The sequence below is a fragment of the Equus przewalskii genome, chromosome 1, assembly GCF_037783145.1.
Source record: "Equus przewalskii isolate Varuska chromosome 1, EquPr2, whole genome shotgun sequence".
NCBI classification, from domain to species: Eukaryota; Metazoa; Chordata; class Mammalia; order Perissodactyla; family Equidae; genus Equus; species Equus przewalskii.
The window spans coordinates 170,938,658-170,962,454 of record NC_091831.1 but is presented as its reverse complement, the minus strand read 5'-3'; the positions used below and the strand labels follow the sequence as shown (position 1 = coordinate 170,962,454).

At 35.8% G+C, this 23,797-nt stretch overlaps 1 protein-coding gene across 1 annotated transcript in view; it reads left to right on the top strand.

Annotated features, from left to right (window-relative positions):
- BAZ1A (bromodomain adjacent to zinc finger domain 1A) overlaps nt 1-23,797 on the top strand; it is an 83,678-nt gene that overhangs the window by 55,303 nt on the left and 4,578 nt on the right. Inside the window, 13 exon segments of the mRNA XM_070588083.1 lie at nt 2,777-2,872; nt 2,995-3,219; nt 4,709-4,874; nt 5,143-5,256; nt 8,197-8,321; nt 11,372-11,706; nt 11,708-11,969; nt 13,881-14,044; nt 14,752-14,906; nt 16,027-16,175; nt 20,969-21,216; nt 21,308-21,534; nt 23,065-23,534. Coding sequence (XP_070444184.1) covers nt 2,777-2,872; nt 2,995-3,219; nt 4,709-4,874; nt 5,143-5,256; nt 8,197-8,321; nt 11,372-11,706; nt 11,708-11,969; nt 13,881-14,044; nt 14,752-14,906; nt 16,027-16,175; nt 20,969-21,216; nt 21,308-21,534; nt 23,065-23,534 — 2,736 coding nt within the window.

Genomic DNA, 23,797 nt, shown 5'->3' with positions numbered 1-23,797 from the left:
TGTGTATAGGACTGTCTGTATGCATAAATATAAGGTTTACCTCTGAATAAGTACTGACCATTAAAGAAAGGTTTCAGTGCCCCTTTTGAAAATATTTATTTAAATGTTGGGGGGGAGGAACCATACTTTGGAGTATTTCACCCTTCTCTCACTTCCCTGTTATTGGCCACATTTTACCTGGATGTTTCAGTTTCAGTAAGGGTCCTAGACTGTTCCACCAGATATTTTTCACGTGTTCTCCCATCTCAGTAACCAAAAAGCTTTTCCACAGTCTTCCTGGAAGCAATTGAATAGTCAGATCAGATTGAATATTTTTTTACTTCCTCTTTAGCTGGTCTTATTAGTAAGATATTGCCTGCTATTTCTAGAAAGGGGCAAATTAGGCAGAAGAGAAAAGCATGAATTTATCTTGGTGATGAGAAAATCGAGGTTCAGTGAGGTTATTTGCTGAAGATCACATAGCTAATAAGTGATGTAAGATACTATATATGCATTGTTTCATTTAATTATCATACCACCCTTATGAGGTAGGTAAAATTGTTTTCTACCTTTTACATATAAAGAAGCTTAGACTTAAGGAGTTTAATTAACTTGCCCAAAGACGCATGCCTAATAAGAAAGTGATGGGATACAAACTCAGGCAGTCTGGTCTAGAGCCTCATAGTGACTGTGCTGTATTCCCTCATAATATGGCAAAGACGTTGAAAATTTGAATATTTGTTTCCCCAACATTGCCTGTAAAATTGCCTGTCTTCAAGAGATCTTATTTCTTTGGTCTTTGGTCTCCCTGCTTTTATATCAAATCTTGGAAATTTTGACCAGCAATTTTTTTAAATCTTATATTAAAAATATCATTTCTTCTCTTTAGTCTTACATCATGAACTTAAAAGCCATTCAAGTACGGCAACAAGACCATCCTTCTTAATATAGAAGAGTTTTGTGTATTTGCTGAGATATCATTGTTTAGTATTAGAATTGCATGTACCTAATTCTAGATTACTATGATAGTAAACGTCCTATTGCACATAGTCGTAACATACACAATTCAGGTATATTCTCTTGCTATGATATCCACAAGTGACTGTCTCTACGAAAATTCGACAGTGATATTTACATTTTCTTGAGCGTGCCATTTGGTAGATAATTGAGTTAAAGAATATACGTTTTAACATCTTAGTTTAACACAATTAAAAGCAAACTGTCATTTTGTTGGTTGTCCATTTCCTAAGCCTTTGTCCTAGAAAATTATAACTTACTATAGATAAAGTAGGTTGTACGTGGTGATTGCTGAAAAGGAAGAGAGCCAGTGTGCTTTTACAGCTCTCTAACTAGGACTGTTACTAATTTGAAGTTTGTTTGGCTTTATATATAAAATGAAAATTGAGAAAGTTTTAGGTGTAGTATTTCCCTGGTGAGGAAGAATATAATGTCTGTCATTTGGACTAGACTTACGGCCTAGCAGGAATAATTTTTGCGTATATGCAGAGGTTTAGTCAGATAGCTTCTGTGTGGTATTGTTTATACTTTAAATGCCATGAAATTGTCAGTGATTGTAATCAGACAATGACCTCAAAGCTGCCTTTTTCCTTTGGTAAAGGACAGCAGTTCTGTTCTCTAAGGTCCATTTAGTCAGCTTGTGAATTTTGGCAAGGGAATCCTAGTGAAGGTTAAGGAACCACAGACCCAGTTGAGCCCAGTGGTTTTCCACCTCTAATCCATGCAGTCCTGCAAGTTGTATGGGGATTCTCTGTGCCACTGCAGGACACTTGGAAAGATAAAGGGGCAGAATTGTCATTCCCCTATCCCACTTTAACAACGGCATCTTTTCTTTCTTTTGTATTGGGCTTCCAAGAAATATTTGAAGAATTTGAAAACTGCTGATCTAGGCTCACCCCTTTAAGAAAAATGAAGCTGATTAAGTGATTTGTCTAAAGGCTACATAACTAGGAACTAGGAACTGGAGGAGCTAAGACTGGAATGTATGTTATCTGACTCTTAGACTGAAGCTGTGTCCACTGTACTATGATATCACAGAAGGGATTTTGTAAGCTTAAGTTTTTTCATAGTTGACATTTTAATTCTTTTATCATCTGTGTGTTATAGTTAGGAATAATTGTATACTAATGCTTTAAATACATTTGTGCCAGTAGATTTGCTTTTTAGTCCTATTTGTTTTCAAAACTAAAGTAATTTATTTAGAAAGTACAGGAAAATCTTTCTGTTGTTTCTTGGATCAAAGAGTTTTCAAAATAAAAACAGGAAATTTAAATGAAGAGGAGAAATCAATGGTGAAGTGACAGCAGTGCCATCTTTAAGTTCTTTTAGCTCTTTCTCTGTGCTGCTTCTGTGATGGTTACAACCTATGCTTTGTTATGATTCAATCTTAAAATGTTAATAAAAGACTGGGTTTCTTCAAATAGATTCTGATTTTCAAAGATTTTTCTGAAGTTATATTGAGCAAGGAGATTTGTTTTTAATTCTAACTTGCATTTTACCATTTTTTTGGAATGCATACATGCATCTTGTTGGTAACCTGGAAATTATCTTCTCTTTGTTAAGTAAGGAAAATATAGTGTATAGTGCATGTCTTAGGATTTATAGTTTTAGGTGGAGACTAGGCAGAATGTGAATGATGTTTGTTGTACCTAGTGTTTGGTTCTTTTGAGGTTCCTGAATGTTAAGCTGTTTGCTGTTTCTTTCATCATTTTAAAAGGGCATTAATCCCAAATATTCAAGCTTTGATTTGCACTAGAATAAAGTATTTATTTCCTTAAAGATTTAACAGAGGCTTTGGATGAAGATGCAGACCCCACAAAATCTGCACTGTCTGCAGTTGCATCTTTGGCAGCTGCATGGCCGCAGTTGCACCAGGGTATGTGTGGGTTTTATTTTTTTGATTGGCTTTTTATTTTTAATTCTATAAAGGTACATTTTACATTGCTGAGGATTTATTCTTTAAATTCTAAATGACTATTTCATTTTTAACAACTATAGGCTGCAGTTTGAAAAGCTTGGATCTTGATAGCTGCACTCTTTCTGAAATCCTCAGACTGCACATCTTAGCTTCAGGTGCTGACGTAACATCAGCAAATGCAAAGTACAGATATCAAAAACGAGGAGGATTTGATGCTACAGATGATGCCTGTATGGAGCTGCGTTTGAGCAATCCCAGTCTAGTGAAGAAACTGTCAAGCACTTCAGTGTATGATTTGACACCAGGTAAACTTGGCAAGTTGAAATTTGTATAACCTGCCTACTTCCTGCTCTCTTATACCTCTTACATGCCCAGAAAACTAGGTAGCTGATGAGAAGTTTTAGATGATAATCAGTTTTGTTTGGGGTTTTTTTTTTTTAAAGATTTTTTTATTTTTCCTTTTTCTCCCAAAGCCCCCCAGTACATAGTTGTTTATTTTAGTTGTGGGTCCTTCTAGTTGTGGCATGTGGGACGCCGCCACCTCAGCGTGGCCTGATGAGCAGTGCCATGTCCTCGCCCAGGATTCAAACTGGTGAAACCCTGGGACGCCAAAGCAGAGCACGTGAACTTAACCACTCGGCCACGGGGCTGGCCCCTAGGTGATAATCAGTTTTAAGAGAGAAAGAAAGAAAGAAAGCAATCTTTAAAAAAAAATTTGTTGAGGGGTCTGCTTGGTGTCACAGCGGTTAAGTTTGCACGTTCCACTCTGGCAGCCCAGGGTTCACCAGTTCGGATCCCGGGTGTGGACCTACGCACCTCTTATCAAGCCATGCTGTGGCAGGCGTCCCACATAATAAAGTAGAGGACGATGGGCACAGATGTTAGCTCAGGGCCAGTCTTCCTCAGCAAAAAGAGGAGGATTGGTGGCAGATGTTAGCTCAGGGCTAATCTTCCTAAAAATAAATAAATAAAAATTTGTTGGAATACAATCGTGACCTGAATTGAAACTACTCTTGATATCCACATTAACTTTAATTATTTATGGTTTTCATTTCTTTTTCATTTGGATTTTCTATTATTTTAAAAATTTGTGGTTGGTTAGTCTACTGTATCTACTGAGTTTAGGAGGATAAGTGAGAATTAGCTAGCTTTCACTTTTATTCATTAGCATATCTGAGGTTTAAGCTGTAGCTGCTAAATTCTGACATTCACTTGAGTTTTTGAGGTATGAGAAAGAGCATATAAAATTAAGATGAAGTTATTTTTCACTTCCTTTTTTAAATAAAAATTTATAATATACAAATACATAGAGTTTAATTTAATATGCTTAAGAGAACATATAATAAAAAGTAGGTACCTTAATTCCTAACATTCATGTAGTTTTTATAGTTTATGGTAGTGTTTTTGTGCAGTCTTTTCAGAGTAACAGTTTGCCTATTGCCATTTTTTAAAAAATTCGTGTGGTTATAATTTAGTTTTGATTTGAACTTTTGTACGTAAGCCTGAAATTAAAACTTGAAAAATAATTATTTGTAACTAGAAAATTTTTCATGTCCAACATGTCATGTATACAAGGTAGTCATTAGTATTTGAAATGCCTTGTATATCACATAACTGTTAAATTGGAGTCAAGGTTGCTTTCTTCTGAAGACATGCCATTGACATGTTTGATCTTGAGAGACTTTTCCCTATTCTTCATTAAGCATTTTCACATTGAGCCACAAATTAAAAATTTTTCAACACAATTTCTTTTTGTCATTGATAATACAAAAGTTATTTACCAATTTTTGACAGGAGAGAAAATGAAGATACTTCATGCTCTCTGTGGGAAACTACTGACCCTAGTTTCTACTAGGGATTTCATCGAAGATTATGTTGATATATTACGACAGGCAAAGCAGGAGTTCCGAGAGTTAAAAGCAGAACAACATCGAAAAGAGAGAGAAGAAGCAGCTGCTAGGTAAGAGAATTTCAGTCAGTTGTACTAGTGAAAGCTGTTTATTTCTTTGTATCTAAAACCATATTTCACATTGGGCTATAATGTGACATTGGTTCACACTGATGTTTGCTGGCTTTACTAAGAGGCTATGAATGGATTACTACATTATGGTTTGGTTTTGTGATAACATTGGGAGTACTTTCCAGAATTTGATGATTAAAGGCAAGATGCTAAAAGTTAAAAGTATTTTCGCATCAGACAGACTATAATATTTTATTTTAACTTTCAGAATTCGTAAAAGGAAGGAAGAAAAACTTAAGGAGCAAGAACAAAAAATGAAAGAGAAACAAGAAAAACTGAAGGAAGATGAGCAAAGAAATTCAGCTGCAGATATGTCTGTTGGGTATGGTTCGATTACACTGCTCATCTGGCTTTTATGTAAAGAATAAAAATTAGCACCTTAAACTCAAATGCTTTCAGAACTTTTAGAAAACTAATTTTCTATAGGTACTTCATAATTCTGTTAGTGAGCATATGAAATTTACATATAGATAGTCCTCAAGTATATAGGTGTTATGTTAAAAAAGTACTTCCAGGGAATCTAGAACTCATTTTCTAATAGAATTAATTTTATAAAAGTTAATTTCCCATAAAACTTTCAGTAGGCTATTTTTAACCAGTAATATATTTCTAGCATTAATAGGAATATCTCCCACCTCTACCAGCATCATCATCACAGGTGTACACTGTGTTTCAAGGAGCTCCTCTGAGCCTGTCAAGGAATAAGGATGAGATTGGAGGTCTTGGTAGAAAGTACAGGGAGAGGATGGCAGCACTTTAAGTAATTTAGTGACTGCCTAAGTATGTCATTGCGTTTCAGAATATTTGGGATGAAGATTGGCTATGAAGACAAATGGGAATTTTTCCATATTGTAGATGGCAAACCATATTCAAATTTAGCAGAAATAGTCTTTTTTTCACACAGTCTGCAAAGGAAGTTTCTAAAAATCTCAGTATTCCAAATTAGTGTATTGGCTTTTGATTATACTTGCGTGTAAAAATACCTATTAAGCCTTAAGATCCTATGTCACAAGCTTGCTACAGCTGTATTTTATATGGCCATGAACAATACTTTAATAAATTGAATTTGGATACCTTAAGAAACCTAAGTGACACCTAAAGCACAAGCTACCAAAGGGAAAACAGATAATTGGACTTGATCAAAATGAAAAACTTTTGTGCTTCAAAGAACAGTGTCAAGAAAGTAAAAAGACAACCCAGTGAATGGGAAAGAGTATTTGCAAATCGTATATCTGGTAATGGTCTAATATCCAGGATATATAAAGAACACATACGACTCAACAATAAAAGACAACTCAGTTAAAAAATGGGCAAAGGCATTTTTCCAAAGAAGATATACAAGAAATGCATGAAATGATGCCCAACATCAGTTGTCATTAGGGAAATTCATATCAAAACCACAATGAATTACTACCTGATACTCACTAGAATAGCTGTAATCCAATTAAGGGACAATAACAAGTACTGTTGAGAATATGGAGAAATTGGAACTCTCATACATTGCTGATAGAGATGTAAAATAGTACAACTGCTTTGGATAAGTTTGGCAGCTCCTCATATGGAAGTTACCATGTGAGCCAGCGATTCCGCTCCTAGGTATATACCCAAGAGAATTAAGAACATACATACACCCAAAAATGTATACACAGAAGTTCACATCAGCGTATTCTTAATAGCCAAAAAATGGTAACAATACACATGTCTATAGATTGCTGAATGGATAAACAAAATTATTTATCCCTTCTGTGGTATATCCATACAGGAGAGTGTTAATCAGCAATAAAAAGGAATGGAATTCTGATAACATGCTAGAATGTGGATGAACTTTGAAAACATTATGCTAAGTGGAAGAAGCTAGTCACAAAAGTCCACAATAGGCAAATCCATAACAGAAAGTAGATGAATGTTACCAGAGTCAGTGGAAAAAAGGAAATGAAAAGGGACTACTGATGGCAATGAGGTTTTTCTTTTAGGATGATGAAAATGTTCTGGAATTAGATAAGGGTAATGATTGTATAACCGTGAATATACTAAAACCCACTAAATTGTGCACTTTAAAGTGGTGATTTTTATGATATGTGAATTATATATCTCAATTTTTTTTTAGATTTTATAAACTTTTTCCGGTTATATGGAAATATAATTGACATATAACATTGTATTGGTTTAAGGTGTACAACATAATGATTCGATATATGCATATATTGGGAAATGATTAACTAGTAGTTAATAGCCATCACCTCACATAGTTAACAGATTTTTTTTCCTTGTGATATCTCAATTAAAAAAAATAATAATAAGCATGTTATAGATCCCACCACTTCATATTTTTTATACTTATCTAGCCTCACTCATTTACATTATCTCTCTGGCTCCTGAATATACTTTAATTTGCAAACCTCGTTTTGGATGTAGAACATAAATAGTGAAATTTATTTCATGGTTCATACAATTTTAATTTGGACAATATAATGGATTGGATAAAACATCTATATTGTGTTCATTCTACCTACTTCCTATATCTGAAATTTGTCTGCTTCTGTCCTCCACTATTTGTCTACTTACCTTCTTTCTGCTCTGAGCCTCCATCATCTCCCTGCCAGCGTCCTGGACTAGTACAATGTCCTCTTTACTGTTCTCCCTTCATCTGCTTTTTCCCTCAGATCATTTTCCAGATAGCAGCCAAAGTGCTTTCTAATCGTATCATTTCCCTTTTCTAAAAACTCTTCTACTTTCTTCCCACTGCTTTTTGAGTAATGCCCTACAAGGCCCAGTATGATCTAACCCTGGCTTTTTCTCATCCATATCTTGTATTACTTCTTTTTCCTTTACGTTCTTCTCAAAATTATAAGCTCCTTCCTTTTCCTTTCAGTTTAGTGCCTTTGCACATGTTAACCCCTCTGCAAGAAATGGAGGTTTCTTCTTCCCTGCCTCCTCACCCTTCCCTGGTCTCCCTAGACTTGCAGTTTGAATCTCACTTCTTCAGACAAGCCTTTCTTGATCCCTGAGACTAGATTTGCTTCTCCTTGAAATGCTTATAGAAGCTTGCATGTCTCCTTTTTTAGTACTTAATACATGTTTTAATTTTATAATAGTTTATGAAATTATTTATCTATTTCCTCTGCAAGAGTCTAAACTCTGTGTCAGTCTTGTCCACTGCTTCCTAAGTATAATGCCTGGCACTTGGCAGGTAGGCAATAAATATTCCACAAATGGAATTGTATATTCATTAATGAATATAATTTTTGTTTTTATCTTTAAGGGAGGAAGAAAGGGAGGATTTTGATACTAGCACTGAGAGCAAAGAAATAGAGCAAAAGGAACTAGATCAAGATACGGTTACTGAAGATGAAGATGACCCAGGATCACATAAAAGACGCAGAAGGGGTAATACAGAAATTTCTTAAGGATGTGCTTGTTTGTTTTAATTGATAAGGCACTTTATTAATTCAGCTGTTCTGAAATATAATTAATATAACTTCCATTTGTGATTCCAAGGTGTATTTGTTTTTTAAATACCCAATTCATTGCTGTGATAAGTTTTTTAAGTGGTGACCATTCTGTTATAAAATGGTGTTATAAAGTTACATTAGTATATGAGGTCTTTAGTTACATGTTGTTTATACTTTAGGGGAGAGAGACAGTATTCATATCACTTAATAGGTCAGTTTCTCATAACTTCACCTTTTGGTCAGTCAGCAAGTTTTGTTGAGTATTTGTATTTACTGCTTTATATTAGGCCAAATAGAAGTTTTTGTTCTGTAACGTACTCATTCAGCATACATTGAATGCCTCTTCAATGTTAGTGATAGAAAGATCAGTAATGCTTGTAATTTGTGTCATATTGCTGAGAATGGGAATCTCTACCACCTTAAAATAATTCCATAAATTGCTGGATCAAAGAGAATATATTTTTTGATACAAATTACTTCTGAAGAACTTTAACCGTCTTCATTTGATAACTGTTGAAGGAAATCCTTACATTTATTGTGTGCCTGTAATTTGAATGGTATCTTTTTTCTACATTCTTCTTCTTCTTCTTTTTTTTTTGCTGGGGAAGATTAGCCCTGAGCTAACATCTCTTGCCAATCATCCTCATTTTTTTCTTGAGGAAGATTACTCCTGAGCTAACATCTATGCCAGTCTTTCTCTACTTTATATGTGGGTCACCACCACAACGTGGCTGCTGAGTGGTGTAGGTCTGCGCACCGGATCCAAGCCTGCCAACCCAGGCCACCAAAGTGGAACACACCAAACTTAACCACTACGCCATGGGGCTGGCCCCATACATTGTTTTCTAAATGGTTATTATAAGTAAACAGAAAGTCTCCCATATCATGGAGGCTATATTCTCTGATTACAATGCAATTGATTTAGAAATCCAAAACAAATAAACCTCATATGATTAGAGTTTTAAAACATACCTCTAAGTAATGGATCAAAGGAGAAACCAAAATGGAAACTAGAAAATATTTTAAACTAATCAATACTGCATATTAACACTTGTCAGAAACAGTCCCTCTATTTAGAGGAAAATTTATAGCTTTGATACATATTATAAAAAAGGGTACATTGAGGTAGGCATTCTTTTAAGAAGTTAGAGGTAGAAAGTAGAATAATCCCCCAAATATAAGGAAATAAGGAAACAATAGAGACAAGTAGAAATTAAGAGAAAATAAAACTACAGTAGAGAAGAAGAACAAAGCCAAAAGTTTGTTCTTTCAAAAAGACAGATTAGACAAATCTTTGTTGAAATTGATTTTGGGAGGTGGAGTCACAATAAACAAAATTAAGACTGAAAAGGAAAGCAACATAATTACAGAGTAGAAATTTAAAAATAAGGGGACAATATATGCAAATTTTATGGGAATAAATTTGAAAATGGAGGCAAAAATGACAAAATCTTAGAAAAATATAAATTATAAAAATGGATTCATGAAAAAATTAAAAATGTGAGTGGTCTTAAACCATTAAGGATCTTGAATCAGTATTAAAAATTTTCCTACAAGGAAACATCAGTCCTGCACAACTTATAGATGAATTCTGCCAAATTTTAAAGAAGCAGATAATTTCAATCTTATACAGACTCTTTCAAGCAAAAGAAATGGAAGAAACACTCCCCAACCATTTCAGCAATATGACAGTGACTGAAACAAGAGAGTTTAATTCTTCAGCACATCATAAAAGGCCAGGCAGGTCACCAGGAATATAGGCTCTTTCTGTCTTGTTGGTGCTGACATCCTTAGGGTTTTGCTCCCATCCTCATGTCCAAAAATGATTTATCACCATGTCTCCATTCTAGCTAGTTGGAAGAGGGAAAGAAGAAAGAGGCACAACCCAGAGGTTACGTATAATGCTTCTGCTCCCATCTCTTTCACCAGAAGTTTCTCGTGCAGCCATGCCTACTGGGGAAAGAGGGTCTGGGAAATGTCGTTCTTTAGGATTGCAGGGTGCCCAGCTAAAACTTAGGGATTCTGTAACCTTAAAGCAGTGGTTAGTAAACTACAGCCCACTGGCCAAATCTGCAATGCCGCCTGTTTTTTATATAACCCATGAGCCAAAATTGGTTTTTACTTTTTTAAATAGTTGAAAAAAATTTTAAAAAGTGATAATTTATGGCATGTAAAAATTATATGAAATTCAGATTTCGGTGACCATAAATAAAGTTTTATTGAACACAGCCATGCTCATTCATTTATGTATTGTCTGTGGCTGCCTTCATGCTACAATGTCAGAGTTGAATAGCTGCGACAGAAACCATATGACCCACAAAGCCTAAAATATTTAGTATCTAGCCCTTTACAGAAGTAGTTTACTGACTCCTGCCTTAGAGGAAGGACTGAATGTATGTTGCAGAATAACTAACAGACACTACCTCACTCTCCAGTATGGAGAGGGCAGATTTTTGTGTGTCCTTTTATATTTGTGTACCAGGTTCTTATCAACATAGTGTATTAAGTCTGTTTGTACTGCAATAACAAAATACCTCAGACAAGGTGGCTTAAACAACAGAAATTTATTTTCTCACAGTCCTGGAGGCAGGAAGTCCAAGATCAAGGTGCCAGCAGGGTTGATTTCTGGTGAGGCCTCTCTCCTCAGCTTGCAGATAGCGCGTTCTCACTGTGTCCTCACGTGACCTTTCCTCTGTGCCCACTAGTTGGGGAGAGACCATGCTCTGGTCTCTCTTCCTCTTCTTAAAAGGACACTAGTTCTGTTGGATTAGGTCCTCACCCTTACGATCTCATTTAACCTTAATTACCTCCTTAGAGTCCCTGTCTTCAAATTCTGTCATAGTGGGGTTTAGGATTTCAACCTGTGAATTTAGGGGGTATACAATTCAGTCCATAACACATAACACTTCAGGTAGCTTTGTATCATATTTTTCTAATGAAAACTTAAAATATGATGATGATGATCAAATATTGTTTCAACTACAGGGAAAAGGGGACAAAACGGATTCAAAGAATTTACAAGGCAAGAAGAGGTCAGCTGTGTAATAAGGGAGTCTCTTACTGCTGATGAAGAAGAAGCTTTAAAACAGGAACACCAACGAAAAGAGAAAGAGCTCTTAGAAAAAATCCAAAGTGCCATAGCATGTACCAATATCTTCCCCTTGGGCCGCGACCGCATGTACAGGCGATACTGGATTTTCCCTTCTATTCCTGGGTTGTTTATTGAAGAGGATTATTCTGGTCTTACTGAAGACATGCTGTTGCCTAGACCTTCTTCACTTCAGAACAATGTACAGTCTCAAGATCCTCAGGTATCCACTGACAACTGGAGAGTCTTTGATGTCTGCATCTACCTCCAACATTGACCAAGGTCCATGTGATGATTCTGTGCAGCTGCCAAAACCAGTGCATAAGCCAAATCGGTGGTGCTTTTACAGTTCTTGTGAACAGCTAGACCAGCTTATTGAAGCTCTTAATTCTAGAGGACATAGAGAAAGTGCCTTAAAAGAAACTTTGTTGCAGGAGAAAAGCAGAATATGTGCGCAGCTAGCCCGTTTTTCTGAAGAGAAATTTCATTTTTCAGGTAAATTTTCAATGAAAACTATTTCCTTTATTTTTCTCTCCACATAATCTCTGGTTCAGGAATAAACATGTTTCACACTATTAGAGCTATATTTAAAACACTTTATCTTTCATTTGGACCATGCTTTCAGTTTACAGGTTACAGAAACAGGGTTCTCTAGATTCCCCTGGGTTCCATTTGGGGTGTGAGGAGCACATCTAGCAATGTGAGAAGATACATACTCTTCCTGATCTCATGCCTTTTGATCGGTAGACTCCGAATACCCAGAGTGCTATGGTTGCCATCAGTGTTAGAGATACTGAGAGTGAGTGAGGACATGCCCTAAGGGTTTGGCTGAGGGTCCAGGGACAGGTTCCATTAGTGATCGCTTCCTTGGAGATTGGCTGCAAGGGCAGATCAGGTAGCAACATTTCCTATTTGATGGCTGGTTCGTTGATGACAGATAAGAGAAAACAGTAGGACTTTTTAGGTGTTTTATATTACTAAATGAGAGTCTCTGGGTAGAGAATGCTTAAATTTAGGGGCATAGTACCATGACTACTTAGTTCTCTTCAGGGTTAAAAACTGTAGATCACAGTTATTTTTTTAACAGCTTTACTGAGATTTAATTTATACACCGTACAATTCACCCATTTAGAGTGTACAGTTGACTGGTTTTTAGTATATTCAGGTATGTGCAGCCATCACATGGTCAATTTTAGAACATTTTCACCACCTCAAAAAGGAACCCCAAACCCTTTAGCTACCATCCCCCCATAGACCTAAGCAATCACAAATCTATTTTCTGTCTCTGTAAATTTCCTGTCTGAACATTTTATCTGAGTGGTATCATATAATATGTGGTCTTTTATGACTGACTGCTTTCACTTAGCATAATGTTTTCAGGGTTTATCTAAGTTGTAGCATATATCAATACTTCATTCATTTTTATGGCCAAATAATGTTCCATTGTACATATATACCACGTTTTATTTACCCATATGTTAGTTGGTGGACATTTCTGCTCTTTCTACCTTTTGGCTATTATGGATATGCTGCTATAAATATTTGCATACAAGTTTTTGTGTCAACATATGTTTTCATTTCTTTGAGTGTATACCTAAGAGTGAAATTACTGGGTCATATGGTAATTCTATTTAATTGTTTGAAGAATTTCCAGACTGTTTCCCAAAGGGGCTACACCATTTTATACTCCTGCCAGCAGTGTATGAGGGTTAAAATTTCTTCACGTCCTTGTCAACACTTGTTAATATCTGACTTTTTGAATCTAGCCATCCTAGAGGTGTGAAGTGGTACTTCATTGTGGTTTTGATGTGCATTTTCCAAATGACTAATGACGTTGAGCATCTCTTCATGGTCTTAGTGACCATTTGTATATCTTCATTAAAAGTCTATTCAGATCTTTTTTATTTATTGGATTTTTTTTTTTTTGAGGACGATTAGCCCTGAGCTAATATCTGCTGCCAATCCTCCTCTTTTTGCTGAGGAAGACTGGCCCTGAGCTAACGTCCATGCCCGTCTTCCTCTACTTTATATGTGGGATGCCTACCACAGCATGACTTGCCAGGCGGTGCCATGCCCGCACCTGGGATCTGAACCGGCAAACCCCGGACCACCAAAGTGGAACATGTGCACTTAACCGCTGAGCCACCAGACTGGCCCCTATTTATTGGATTTTTTATTGGATTATTTGTCCTTCTATTGAGTTGTAAGAGTTCTTTATATATTCTAGATACAAGTCCCTTATCAGATGTATGATATGCAAACATTTTCTCCCCCGTACTTTTTTTTCCTGCACTCAAGGATTTACTGTGTTTTTATATCCATTATCTCACAATCATAACAGTCACATGAGGTAATTGAATTTTTTAATAAGAAAATCATAATAAAGATATTTGATGACTATTTCAGACAAAGCTCAGACTGATAGCAAGCCTACATATAGTCGAGGGAGATCCTCCAATGCATATGACCCATCGCAGATGTCTGCAGAAAGGCAGCTTGAATTGAGGCTGAGAGACTTTCTGTTGGATATTGAAGACAGAATCTACCAAGGGACATTAGGAGCAATCAAGGTTTGTACCTGGTCCCACTTTTTGTTTACCTAATTACCAGAATTTTGGTCATATTTGTTAATTTATTTGATATAGGCAAGGCATGTGTGTTTTGAGTAAATACCACGAAGGGATACATTTTTTATGAAAACTTGTTTATTCCCTTGTATCAAAATGTTTCTATATGGATAGAAATCTTTCTTAAATATGACTATCTGCTTTCTTAAATGGAATTTAATGAACATAATTGACTTTTAAAATAGTTATTTTTAGTATTTTTAAAATCTGTTTTATGGTGTTTTCATCCGAGATGTTGAAATGTGTAAGGATATTTTCTTCTTCCTTGACCAGCTCCTGCCTGCTCTGCTGAGTCTGGTTTGTTTATTGGTTTCTTTGTTACCTTTTTAAAATCTGTAAGTAATTCATGCTTGATATGTGTGTTCTGTTCATTCCTTTGCTATCATTTGTCACTTTTTTTGCTACTGTCAGGTGACCAATCTTAGAATTGTTTATGATTTCCCTATATAGAGAGTAAGGAATTAAAGCTTCCATCTATGAATGACACGAATTCCATTTTGGCCACTTAGTAACCTTATTTTTAGATCCCTTTTTGATTCACAATCTGTTCTAGAATATTCATGAATTTTTCATATGTACATTGAACCTCATACTTCTTAGGAACAACATACGCCTTTTTTCAGGGTTAGTAAATTTGGGTTTTGTTACAGGTTACAGATCGACACATCTGGAGATCAGCATTAGAAAGTGGACGGTATGAGCTGTTAAGTGAGGAAAACAAGGAAAATGGGATAATTAAAACTGTGAATGAAGATGTAGAAGAGGTGGAAATCGATGAGCAAACGAAGGTCATAGTAAAAGACAGGTACAAAAAGGATTTTTTTAAAGTAACCATCACTTTTCCTTGCTGCTTTACTTACAAGTTTTTTTAAGTAAATGTTTCTTTTTCTTCAAAAAATTGTTTTAAAATCTTGTCGTGAAGACTTTAATATTTGTAACTGCTCAAGTGATGATTTTGTTAAACCTCAGGCTCTTTGTTACTCCAGTTTGTACTAGTGCAGCCGGAAGACGACTTATTAGGATAATGATAATTTCTCAAGTTTAAAAAAAAGTCTTTGAACTTAAGATTTTATTAACTTCAGAAAATAACTTTATACTACCCTTTTTTTTCTGTAGGAAAACTTGATAAATTATGGTAGACTTAAATATTATTTGAACTATTAATCAGAACCTCTGTCTGTATATCTATAGATAGATACTTCTGCTTTTCAGAGTTATTTTGGATAGTATCTGCGCTTAAGGAGTTTATTATCTAGAAGGAAATGGTGGAGAGACACGAAGTAGCAATTAGAGAAAAGGGTAGGAGTCTGGTAAAAGTACATGCCCAGTCGATTGTGGTATATCGTGGAGGCTGCTTGTCATGGTAGAACATGGAGGACAGCAAGTGAGTGTTTGAGGAGGTGACTGCAAACCTGAGCCCTAAAGTGGAGAGGATGTGAGACTGGGAGGGAAGACCGCATACCAGAGGCTCTCAGAGAACGGACTCGTACCTTGAAAGGATCATTTTAGCTGCAGCATGGAGATGTGTTGCAAAGGCGGTAAGATTGGAGGCTGAGGACCTAGTTAGGAGGCAGCAGTAAGCGTCCTACCCAGTAAAAACTGAAGCAAGAGAAACTGCCTGAGATTCTTATCCTTTAAGGCCCGTCACAGTGTCGCCTCTCTGAAACCTTTCCCCTAAGCCATATCTCATCCGTCTTTCCTCCTCCAAATATTTGCCCTTCTGACCTCCTTAAATGACTTAATATTTAGTTTAACTTTTGATTCGTGTATTTATCTCCCTTTCCTACTAGCTTATGAGAGTTCCTTGAGATTGAGGAAACTGTTTCTTACACAGGTGTAAGTAAGCTTTTGGATGAACGAGTGTATTCAAGTTTCACCTAATAGTGTGTTTAAGTATCATAAACACTTCATTGTTTTAATTGTAGACTTTTGGGCGTAAAAACAGAAACTCCAAGTACTGTCTCAACTACTGCAAGTACGCCACAGTCGGTGAGCACCGTGGTTCACCATCTGGCAATGGCACTGTTTCAAATAGAGCAGGGCATTGAGCGGCGTTTTCTCAAAGCTCCGCTTGGTATGTATCTGATTTTGGTTCAAAATATTAGTTATGTTTTAAATGATTTTGAAATTTCCCTTTAATTAATAGAATTTTATTGGCTGACATAATGAAATTGATTGACTAATTTGAGTTTGTACTTTCATTTCATAAAGAATTCACTTAAAATATTCTTTCAGGTGAAATTTATTTTTTAAATAATACTTAAATACTATTTTTAAAAATTTATTCTAGATAATTATTCGTTTTAAATAATGTCTTTTTAACTGTTTCTGTCAACCTCTTGTTTTGTGAAAGTTTCATCAAAAGAAAGATTACCCAAAACCTGTGATTAGCCAGACCCTGAATAATCAAAGATTATACATAAATTTTTTGTTGTTGTTATTTAAAACAGAACCCCAAAGAAGGTACTCAAATATCCACCATTAGGGCTATGGTTTAATAATGTGAGTCACTAACCTGAGCACTGTGTAAGAAGTGCTAAATCAAAAATATCAAGTGTTAAAGGGTACGCAGATGAAGAAATGCTCTATAATTTATAGTTAGGATGATAGAAATAATACTGTCTGGATCATGTTTCAACAATTCATTAAACAAATATGCATTTAGGGACTAATAATCCAGGAACATAATCATGTCTTTAGTCATATGTCTTTCAAGTTCTAAATCAATTTTCATGTCATAACTGCCTTTACTTTCCTGTGGTCTTTCTGAAATGTTGAATTAATTTATAATTCATTGTATCAAGAAAGTTTATATCTCAGTAGTGGGGTATCAGAATGAACAGTTTTTTAAAACCATGTCTTTTGGTCTCATATTGAGAGGGCAACTTGAATAGACTAAAATCCTTCAAAAATTATTTGAATATTACCTTGTTGAGTAGTAAAAACAGAGATTTCATAAATAGATGGTGCTATCAGAGCAATTTTGGCATGTGAATATATTTGTAAAATGTCTATTTTTAAATTGAAGAGCTTGTGGCCAGTATCTCATTGTTCTAATAAGCCTATTCATACTTTTTATAAATTGATAATTCCACCATGAGCTTAGTAACTCACTTTTCATGTTGAAAGTACCAGTGGTAAGAAATGAAATACATATGATCACAGCTTACGAAGATATTAGAGTTTGTATTTCTTATATCACTGTTACCCAGTCTTCAGTATTTCTTAATATTTTCTGTGTCTAAATCAAATTATGTGTACAGGGAATCTCTCTGTATTTTGTACAACCACATGTGAATCTACAATTACTCAATTAAAATTTCAATTAAAAGTTATAAATCATGTAGCTCTCATAAATGTAAGCTATTACTACTACTCATTAATCTTGTGATTCCAAAAGGGATGAGGGATAAAATGCAATTCTGCTGATTTTTCTACTTCTGAAATTGCCATCAATTACAGTTGTTTATAATTTCAAGGAGAAAAACATCAAATTGTTTGGTGTGTCTGTATTTTCATCAGTACATCTTATTAAATATTTAGAAAAAGGAAAACAGTTACCACTGGGAGATGTTACAATTTATGTCTAGTAGGTTATATGAGAGCTGAGAGCTATAGTGTTCCTTATGCTGGTTTGTATACAGCAGTGTTAGAACATTCATTTCATCCTGAGAGATATAGAAGAAACAATTTTAATTTGGGATCTTAAAAAATAAGTGAAATAAGAAAAATTTAAAAGTACAAGTATGTCCATTTTATTCTAGTGATTAATCCTATTGATAAAATTGGGCTTTTTTAACTTGGGGAAGATAATCATATTTCAATTAATTATTTTAGGTAAGATCTCTGAGAATTGTTTGTTTAGGTTAATAATTTCATCATTTATAAAGTCATGCTTATGGTTAAACCCTTAAGCTATGAGAAAAACCTCTCAAACTAACTTTATCAATTTGAAATTAGGTAACACAGAAATTAATAAAGGTCAAAAGGGAGATAGAAAACAAAAGGACAAGGAAAAGAGAGAGGAAGATCAATCTAGTGTTAGAGATGGTAAATTTTTAACTTTTTAAAGAACTTTGTCCTTTTAAAAAACCATGATTTTACTTCCTATATTGCTGAATACTGGTTTGCATATTTAGCTTTTGAAGGAAAGCCTTGGATTTGCTTTATCTGTGCTAGCATAATGGAAGATAAAAGAGAAATGACATTTCTGCCAATGAGAGTTGTATAATCGGGAGAAGAAGCAAGGATCAAGATAAGAAAACAATTAACAGAAAAATGGAATCAATTGTATACACTGTTTATCGTTATTCAAGTACTATATGAAAGTAGAAAAATGTGGACATCCATCTATATTTATATTTTATGTTTAGAATTTTTTAAAGTGGGTAAGAGTAGGTGGGATAAAAATTGGACTTTGAACCCAGCACTCGTTTAGTTTTCTTAAAGCACCTCTTTATCAAAAGCTATAGTGTTTCACCAACCGTTGAGTTAAAAACCATTCAAACTGACTTGCAAGGATCCAAAGGTTCTTCATAATTTGTTGTTCTCTCCCACTCTTCCACATTGGCCTCTGCAACCTTATTTCGTGCCATTGGCAATAAGAATGCCCCTTTGAAGAATGAATGGTTTATCCAGAAAGATATCTTCAAGGTCTTTGAACTAGCAATTCTTGTTTGCTCCTTCCTTGGAGGTTCCACTAAGGCCAGAAGTTTTCATGAACCCTTATATCAAAAAACCAAGATAAGTAGAAAGCTCACAATGAGAGAGTATAAATAAATCAAATGGTCTATATTATTGAATTTATTTCCCACTCACTAACATTTCTCTTTAGCTTTGTCCTAAGAGCCATTTGACCCATCCATTTTTTTCCCTCTCCCAGTGAGTTATTAATCTCAGTTATTTTTAGAAGTTCTGAGGCTTTTTCATACTGGTTGGTTATTTACTTATATTTTCAAACTTTTACTTCTTAAAACATATTAAAGATAGTTATTTATTTTCTCTAATTCTAATATCTTCAGTCTTTATGGGTCAGATTCTGCTGGCTCTTGCTTATAGTATTTTGTTTCCACGTGGGCCTGTGGGTTTTGACTGTTAACTCTCATTCCTCAGAACTTGATCTATGGAAATTTCTTCAGAGAGAATTTGCAAAGATTTTTATTTGTTTCCACCATTCACCCGAAGTCACTACCAACTGTGGACCACTTTAAAATCTTAGCCTGTGTTTCTCAGGTTTTAAACCTGTTCAAGGATTTGCTGGTAGTTACGTATTCTCAGGGTAGATTTATTTCCCCTGTCCACCCAACACCAAGATCCAGATAAACAGATTTCCTTGCTACTTCTGTCTTTTTCCGTGGTACCCTTTTCTACCCTGACGCTTGAAAGTGTAGCCCTTGGGGGTCCTAGGTTTTTAGGTGAACGCTCACCAAAACGTTGATTGGGCCTTAGGTTTCCTGTCCTGTCTCTCTCACCCTACCAAGCAGTCACACACGAGCTCAAGATCTACTAGTGTTTGGCAGGTGTGTTGCTTTATGACTTCCCAGCTATATTAAAAATTTCTTAAAGGTAGGGACCATACAATAAACTTGTTTCATGTCTTCTAAAGTGCTGCATATAGGAGGAGCAATATAATGCAGGAATAATGATAATAGTAGCGTTTACTCTGTGACAGACAGTTTACATGTCTTATGTGTATTATCTTGTTTAATCTTCTGACAACCCTTGGAAATAGATGCTATCCACATATTACCGTTGAGGAACCTGAGGCACAGAGGTGTTAAGTAACTTGCCCAAGCTCACATAGGGGAACTAGGACTCATCTCAAGGCAAACTGACTCTAGAGCCCACGCATAATGGTTCTCTTAACCATTATGCTACTGCCCAAGAGGTTTTATTTGAGGATAATAGTAGGAAATATGGCATGATAGGACTAAACTATGTATGGAGTCTTATATACTTTGCAGAATTTTGATGTGGTAGGCCCTTCATAATTAAGTATAATGTCTTAGGAAAACTAAGGTGGTAGCAATATTGAAGATTAATTGAAGGTGGAAATCGCATGCCAGTATAAAATGATAGGGTGGCTAGATTAATGACACCTAGCCAAATGACTCTTAATAGATTTTTTAGCCCAGAACACAAAAGAATGATGTTATTAATGACAGAAGGTTTCAAATGTTTCTGTATGAATATTGGTGCTGAAAGGTCTTTTTAGGGGGTATTAACTTACATCATTTTAAAAATAATATTTTCTTAGAGATAGACAATATAGTTGGCATTTATACATAATTGATATTTTCATTAACAGCATTGAGATAGAATCACATAAGTAAAATTCACCCTTTTAAAGCATACACTTCAGTGGTTTTGAGTATATTCACAGTGTACAGCCATCCACAACTAACTAACTTTAGAACATTTTCATCAGCCCCAAAAGAAACCTCATATGTGATTGCTGTTTAACTTAGAGAGCAGTCCATCTTTTATCTGAAAATGAGGAAGTAACATTCTTGATTCAAATGAATAGTAGTTGCCTCATAATCATATTTAGCCAGTTTTCTGAATTAGATCAAGATTTGATACAAAGACTAGATTAAGAACACATTGCCTGAGTTATTTTTATCTTTTAACTATTGAAATCCCCAAGCATTTGATTTACAGATTTAAGTAATTCCTTATGTCACAAACAAGATATGGCTCAGCAAATATTTTCTTTAAATATTTTTTTTAATATCAACACAGTCTTTTTGTTAAGCATTAGAAGAGAAGAATGGTAAAATCTAGCTTGTCTAAACTTTCAAGAAAATACCTCTGGGAGATGTCTAGGGTTTTTCTGGAAACTTTCATCACTTTCCTTCTTCATTTAAGATGCCAGCGACAGTGGGCGTTCTTATAAAACAGTCCTGGACCGCTGGAGAGAGTCTCTCCTTTCTTCTGCTAGTCTATCCCAAGTCTTTCTTCATCTCTCCACCTTGGATCGTAGTGTGATATGGTCTAAATCTATACTGAATGCTCGTTGCAAGATATGCCGAAAGAAGGGTGATGCTGAAAACATGGTCCTTTGTGATGGCTGTGATCGGGGCCATCATACCTACTGTGTTCGACCAAAGCTCAAGGTATGTTTTCTTCTTCTACTTCTCTGATTAGAATTAAGACATTGAGATTTTGAGTGACTGATGATTAACGATCATTTATGTGATTTGCCAGACTGTGCCTGAAGGAGATTGGTTTTGTCCAGAGTGTCGGCCAAAGCAACGTTCTAGAAGACTCTCCTCTAGGCAGAGACCATCTTTGGAAAGTGATGAAGAGATGGAAGACAGTATGGAAGGTGAGGATGTTGAAGTTGATGATGATGATGAAGAGGGTCAAAGTGAAGAGGAAGAATATGAGGTAGAACAAGATGAAGACGACTCCCAAGAAGAGGAAGACATCAGGTAAGTCCTAACAAGCAATAAAATAAGAGTTGGTGAGTCTTCACTAGATAATCTCTTGACTATTCAAATACAAGTGGAATGGTTGGAGTCCATAATTTTTTTTAAATCGCTATGTAATATAGTGGTCTGAAGTTACCCTTGCCTTACGTATTACAAACATTTGAAATTATTCACAAGGGAGTATAGTACCTGTGTGAGTTTAGCCAGATCGTAAAATCAAGTATGAGTTCAAGTTTGGACAGGAATGCCAATTCACACCCACATCAAGGTTGATTTTACTTAATTTTATGCCTCAAGCAGCAAATAAGCAGTCCAGAGGGTATTCATGAGATAAAGATAACGTAGCTTCCCAGTGCCTCACTTACCTTCTCAAGGGTTATACCCAAATATTGGTGATCTTGACAGTCTACAGAGAGAGAGATGCCAGGAAACACATTGTATTTTTATACTCCTACCACATCAGCACCCAGAAACAACTTCTATACTACCGTGTAACCAAGTGCTCTGCAATTTAGCGAGTTATGTCACCGAGGCCTAACGAATGGGTTGGGGGCCTGGTTATTCCAGCTGTGGCAGCACTGGGGGAATCTCCCCTTATTTGTCCCTAAGGCCTCCCCCCATTTTTAACATTTGAACATTCCCATTCATGTGGAATCAGGAAAGTGAATGTGAAACGAGGGCAACTTAGAGCTGACAGAATACAAAAGGCCACAGTCTGAGGAAGATAACTAGGGAGAGCCACCCCATCTATTTTAAATAAGTCATTGTTTTGTAATAGCTCCGACTAGCAGGAGCCATTTTCTCTGTCGCTTGTAAGGGCAGTATTGTGTTAAGCATAAAGATAATAGAAAATTTGGAGAATTGTTGGCAATGTGTTAGGTAAACTGGAAGTCCAGGGATGTGGGAAGATGAATAAAAGGAGGCTTACTGGGATGGCTTCATCCTTATCTGCAACTTAAAGGCAATTAAAAGATTGAATCTAAGTTTGTATTTTTCAGTAAGAATCTAAGATGGCAAAGAGATTCTTGGCTTGGTATTCAGGAACCACAGGTTTAAGGCCTACTTTGGTGGCAGCCTCTGGCCAAAACTGTAGGTTACCTCAATATCAATGGTAATGAAAAATGACAGTCTCCTGTAGCATAAGGAGACAAAAGATTTGCATTTTAAGATTAATTCATCACTCTCTTAAGTTCTTCACCATGGTTAAGTCCATGTGTTGGTTCTCCTGAGGACTTTATTATAGTTTATCATAATTTAGGATTTCATTTTCATGATGATGTCTTGGAGTTACCAAGAAAGTATTCAATATTCCCTTTGCATTACAAAGAAATATATGAAAGCACACTTTAGATTTCTATGAAAAATTTGTTGGCTCTAAGTTTACAGAATTTAATATAGAATAAGTCTCAGTAATATAGAAAAGTAAATCTGTAGAACTCATTGGCTGAGTAGTAGAACAAGGAGAATGGAAGTAATCATATGTTCGTCATTGTTCTGTACAGTAATTGTGTTTTCTAACAATATTTATAGCCCACCAAAACGAGGAAGACCGCAAGTTAGATTGCCAATTAAAACAAGAGGGAGACTTAGCTCCTCTTTCTCAAGTCGTGGCCAACGACAGGATCCTGGAAGATACACTTCAAGGAGTCAGCAGAGTACGCCCAAGACAACTGGTCCCTCTAAAACCACTGGGAGAAGCCTGAGAAAGATCAAATCTGCTCCTCCTACGGAAACTAAATCTTTAAGAATTGCCAGTCGTTCTACTCGCCAGAGTCATGGCCCACTGCAAGCAGATGTATTTGTGGAACTACTTAGTCCGCGTAGAAAACGCAGAGGCAGGAAAAGTGCTAATAATACACCAGAAAATAGTCCCAACTTCCCTAACTTCAGAGTTATTGCCACAAAGTCAAGTGAGCAGTCAAGATCTCTAAATGTTGTTTCAAAACTTTGTCTCCAAGATAGTGAATCCAAGAGAAGAGGCAGGAAAAGACAATCTACAGGTACGAAAAAGTCTAATTAAAACTATCCTTAGCTAAGAAAATTGAATAATTTGGAAAGATTGAGTGTTGAGATACTTTGGATTATTTTTCAAAGGCTGTCACTAAGGTCTGTCACAGCTGTTGGGGCCAGCCTGCTGGCATAGTGGTTAAGTCTGTGTGCTCTGCTTCGGCTGTCCAGGGTTCACAGGTTTGGATCCTGGGCGCAGACCTATGCACCACCCATAAAACCATTCTGTGCCAGGGTCCCACAGACAAAATATAGG